Genomic DNA, 5,773 nt, shown 5'->3' on the forward strand with positions numbered 1-5,773 from the left:
TGCTTCAGGTGTGGTGGTCACTGTATATATATTAATTCCCTAATTAATTGAATGCAACCAATGGCTATACTCCAACAAGAAAGTAGGTCCACATCCTATATAAGTCATAGCCTTCCAAAGTTACAAGTTAAATCATGGGAGAAAGCCCCCGCCCACCTCGACTTCAACATTTTACAGTTATACATGATTCACCCCTCGACTTTTGAAAATAATGCTATTAATTAATCATCTAATTAAATTGTCTATTTTTCTAGCTCCAAATCCATTCGGAAGGTTTTTACGTAATCGTATTATTCAGATAATTTTACGCTAGAGTTCATATATATATATATATATATATAGTGTTATGGAGATTTTTTTTTTTGCCCTTAATTAAACATTTATGTCATCAATTGTTAAGTTATACACGGCTCGCATTCTGAAAAATAAAAAAAGATAAGTTATGAATGTGGTCCCTGAAAAAATAATAATAATTGTGAACTGGCTCTTCGTGTTGTCGATCTTAATTGTTATTTTCTAATCCTAAATCAACCTTTCCAAACTTTAAGAGGTCACAACGGTGCATGGGATGCCATTCTCAATTAACCTTACTAGCTATATGTGTGGTGCATGCTTTTCTATTACTACGTACGAATGTACGATGGTACCAAAAACCAAGGATCATTAGAAATTTTTTTTTTTTATTTTATTTTATTTTTTTAGAAAGAGGTAGCATTGAACAAATGAACTAGGCTACAGGGGTGAGGCAACTGAGGCCTTTGACAGAAAGCGCGATTAAAAAAAAAAAAAAAGCAGGGCATTAGAAATTAAATTGTCTTCATAAAGTAGAGCATGTACTGTATATTTGAGAGAGAAAAATAGCAGACTATTCGTTTTTTTTTTTTTTTAAGAGAAAAACTTAGTTATAAATATAAAACAATTTAGTTTCGAACTCGAAACTTTAGATGCCAATTGTCAAATCCTTATAGTCAATTGTGCTAGCGAGGTATGGTCGGTGATATATATATANATATAAAACAATTTAGTTTCAAACTCGAAACTTTAGATGCCAATTGTCAAATCCTTATAGTCAATTGTGCTAGCGAGGTATGGTCGGTGATATATATATATATATATATATATATATATATATATATATATATATATATATATATATATATATATATATATATATATATATATATATATATATATATATATATATATATATATATATATATATATATATATATATATATATATATGTATATATATATTGTACTTTGCTATGCGTACAATTTGGTCGTAGGTATGTAAACAAATTGGAACAACGAAATTCGATCGAGATAAAGCCAATTGACGCACAACTGTATTTTTAGAAAAAAAAAAAAGAAAGGCAAAAATAATGGAATAAAAATCCATGATCGCGATATTGGCCTAGTTGACTACTGTAATAAAGGAAAAATAAACAAGGCACCGCAAAATTCGACCTTGCAACCCATTAATTATTCCATTTTATATAATTAGTGACTATCTTTTTATTCAAAACCCAAGAAGTTATATATCCATGTGCATTTTTGTCACAAATTACAAAGAGATTGCCCTCCAAACCTAATATTATAAGCCCAATTTTGGTGACAAGAGTCTCAAACCCTTCAAGAATGTCCCTCTCTTGGTCGCTTGCATGCATTTAAACCATTTAAAAAAGTTAGCCTTAAAACATGACCTTCGCCATACAAAAACAAATGTAATGATATTATAAGCACATTAATTAGAAAAAATAATTGTAGACGAATTCTTGCTCCAAAAAAGACAGACATCTTCTTATCAAATCCAAATGGGATGTCTCTTGTGGCTAAAATTATTATTTTTGTACTACAGAATACTTAACAAATTTAAAAGCGTGCGCGTGTATACAAACTTCTCTTCCTTCTATATTATAAAGTTACAGTCACAACTGTCACCGGAGAATCATACGGCTGCATGCATCTCCGGTGGCGATTGCAACTGTAATAATATAGAGTTAAAAAAATAGTACTTTTAGTGACCACATTGATCAAACTAGCTAGGCCTAAATGTTGACCGTGAAGATGCATGATATTTGAAACTTCGAAGGAACTCCAATCCCTTGGGACCGGAACTGGACGAAACCAAATTGGAATAGAACGGGAAATTAGAAAAAAGTTGTGAACCATTTATGTAATATCACGAATTGAAACTGGCTCTATTAAGTATATATTCTAGAATTTTGTTAAGTTTGAATAATAATTTATCGAGTGTCAATAAGGTTGATTAAAGATGAAATTAATTTTCATGGGCCAGGCCCGTTTTAGGCCTAATTCGACGTTGACCCTTCAATTAATCGTCTAATTAATTAGGCTCGATTCGGGCTAAACCCAATTGTATTTTTTTCTAAAAAAAAAAAAAGGAAAAAAAATGACGCTACCAATCAATTACGTCAACTTGACGTACGTCCTCATGCATAAACAGCAAATTCATCTTAATTATTATTGCTATGCAATAAGGAATAATTCATCAATATAAACAAATAAAAACAAAAAACACAAGGGACAAAATATACTTAAATAGTCAAAATTTGTGTGCGGTTTAAGACAAAATACGGCAAAATCAAGCTCCTTTCCTTTGGTCCAATTCTTGTCCTTGTGCCTTTTGAATAAAAGAGAGGAGGGAGACACTGTTGGAAACTGTGCATGGGAATAGTTGATGATCACTTAAACGTTGAACAAAATGGGACATAGGATTAATTCGAAGACGAACACATTAATTAAACACATCAAATTAATTGCATGAAGTGGATGTTGTTGGATTTTCTCGGTTGTTAGATCTCCACAAATTTTTGATGGCCAACAAGTGCCGCGTTGGCCAGGATTCCACTGGTTGACTTGTTAAGTCTATGATGGAAACTTATTTATTTATTTATTTTTTCTGGAGATAATATTAATTGAGAAAGTATTGCGATTGTATGGACATGAAGAAGCAATATTTTCTCGCTGGTGTTGGTAACAAGAATAAAAGGTTATGAACTAAAATCTTCATAATTTTAATTTTGTTAATTAATTGCATCCGGTGGGTTTGTGTAATCATGTTTATTAAAAGTTCTATATATTATTAGGACGTTCCACTTTGATATGTTGAAGCTTAAAGGCAATATCTTTTTAAGGATATCTAATTTTAAGGATATCTAAGTTCCTTCAGCTCCTAAGGCACTATAAGAAAATTAATATTTAAAGATGATTTTATATATATATATATATATATATTTAACAATATTTAAAAGTGTCCTAATACAGTTTAGCGTTACATTTAAAAACGTCAGTTAAATTATGGGCAAATGAAGAGTCGCCACGTATATACTAATTATTATGCCAAGTGTCAATAAAATATATTCCGACGATCTAAAGCATCAGAATTTTTCAGAATTTTTTCAAATCCTGACACTTATTAAAGTGTTGAAAAGTAAAAAATAATAATAAAATTTATTATTTAATAAATTAGTTCGATACAATAGAATACTTTTTAAAGCGTCAATATTTGCTATATTGTAAGAATACTTTCCTCAACCATCATCTAAAAAAATCCTCTTATTAAGATTTTCTTGTAATGAGAGAATCACCCAACGCATTTTATATTAAAAGATTTGCTTGGGAAGCTTGCATGTTTTGATTATAGAGAGTTGCATTCAACATTTTAGGCCACAATTTTTCATAAAACCTACATTCCCATTAATTTTTCATCACTCCGTATATGGAAAATCCATATATATGGCTAAGATTTGGATAACATGCAACTTCTTCAAAGCACACCAAACAAGTATCTCCTCTCTCTCTCTCTCTCTCTCTCTCTCTCTCTCTCTCTATGAGAATCCCAAAGCATGCAATCGGATAGCATCACGCGCGTTCTCACTAAAGATCATGGAGATGCGAAGCACATCCACCACACTAATCATCACAAAAATCCAATATAAACCAACCATATATACAATACACCCTTCTCCCACTTGCATGTGCCAGCTTTTCTTGTGGTGTCATGTCCCACCTTCCTCACATGCCCATTGGCCACCCCGATCTCAAATCCAAGTACCACGCAACTCGATCCTTGTATATATATAGATTAACCCTAACCCTCCATATATTGCACCACGTACACCACCACTTCTTCATTATCAATACACGTACGTTCTCCTTTCCTAAATCGAGCTGCGCCAGAAATGGCTTCTAAGTCCTTTGCTACGTTGGCTCTCCTCCTCACTCTCAACCTCCTCTTCTTCACTTTGGTCTCCTCCTCCTACGTGCCATGCCCGCCGCCGCCGAAACCTAAACCGAAACCAACTCCTAAGCCGACTCCCACGCCAAGCTGGGGCTCATGCCCGGTCGACACGCTTAAGTTCGGTGTGTGCGCCAACCTCTTGAATGGCCTCATCAATCTCGAGCTCGGAAAGCCGCCGAAGAAGCCCTGCTGCAGCCTCCTTGAGGGCCTCGCGGACGTCGAAGCGGCCGTGTGCCTCTGCACGGCTCTTAAAGCAAACATTCTCGGCACCAACCTTAATGTTCCAATTCAACTTAGCTTGCTCCTTAACTACTGTGGCAGGAACGTTCCCGCTGGCTACAAGTGCGCTTAGATTTCATTGCTCTACGTATAAATTTGGTGTCTGCATGGTTGAAGTGTCGAAGTGCATTAATATATTTGGTTTGTGCTAGCCACGTGAAGGGTTTTAATTTGTTGTGGTCATGGATTTGTGGTATTGTTTAGCATTTCTTTTGGAGTGGGAGGTTCTACATGCAATGATGCATGAGCAATCCATTTCCAATTGTAATAATTATGGAGCCTAATTAAGTAACTAAGGTGTTGAAAAATGTATTTGTACGTACTATATATGAAAAATTCCAAGTGTCGATGTGTTAAACCAAGGGGTCAACGAAGTTGTTGTTATCCTTGACCGATGTTTAGCTATCACCGTATTTAATATTGTTTTCATTAGTATTCTGATCATGTTTTCGGTCGTGCTGTAGGTGTATGATCGAGGCAATGTTACATAAAGTTCATGTCTAGTAGGGATGCAAATGAATCAGGATTGATAGAGCTAGCCCTCATAGCTATATGATTTCAATGAAGCTATCAGCGAGGGCCAAAAAAAAAAAAAAAAAAAAAAATCTATTTTGAAGCGGGACAGTAAGTAGGAGCCATAGATATATAAAAAAATTTAAAAATAATTCGTCCCGAATATGATCCAATTAATAGGAGACTATTTTCTTCCCTTGATATGTTTCTACCTGCATGCTGTTATCCCTCTTTTGATATATTTCGATCCGTCAAAAAATTTTGAAATACTTTTTTCTATCTCAAAGTAATCGTTCTTGTAGAGCAGTGAGTACGTAGAGGCAAAAGATATGATAAAAACTAATCTATTCTAAATCAGTTCCTACTCACCAATAAAAAATAGAACGGAGCATGGGAACCCCTTCCTCTTCAGGATCTATTCTTTTTGCAAACCTAATGCAGCCCAACTTATAATACAAAAACAAACTGATGTCAGGCTACTTATGGCTGGGTGCAATTCATTTAAGATTTATGCAAATAAAGGACGAGATTTCGCGATTCTCAAAAAGAAAAAGAAGGTTACTCTCTTCATATATATATATAATAATATGTTTGCTATTATTTAATGTGGTTAAATAGTTTAAATAGATTTCGCAGAATTTGGCCGTTTGGCAACCGAAGAAGTAGGCGAAACCAGCTTAGCCAAAAGAAGCAATTAAGTGATGTGCTCAATAAC

The 5,773-nt window shown here is 34.0% G+C and overlaps 1 protein-coding gene across 1 annotated transcript; it reads left to right on the forward strand.

Moving 5' to 3' along the window:
* LOC109707957 (14 kDa proline-rich protein DC2.15-like) lies at window positions 3,892-4,907 on the forward strand. Its single transcript, XM_020229503.1, has one exon. It carries the CDS (start codon window positions 4,208-4,210, stop codon window positions 4,616-4,618), a length of 411 nt encoding a protein of 136 aa, XP_020085092.1. The 5' UTR covers window positions 3,892-4,207; the 3' UTR covers window positions 4,619-4,907.

Source organism: Ananas comosus, linkage group 3 (genome assembly GCF_001540865.1).
Source record: "Ananas comosus cultivar F153 linkage group 3, ASM154086v1, whole genome shotgun sequence".
Classification (NCBI taxonomy): Eukaryota; Viridiplantae; Streptophyta; class Magnoliopsida; order Poales; family Bromeliaceae; genus Ananas; species Ananas comosus.

What these genes read in the sequence shown, in the direction of transcription:
- LOC109707957 (XM_020229503.1), top strand. Translation starts at nt 4,208, where the DNA reads ATGGCTTCTAAGTCCTTTGCTACGTTGGCTCTCCTCCTCACTCTCAAC.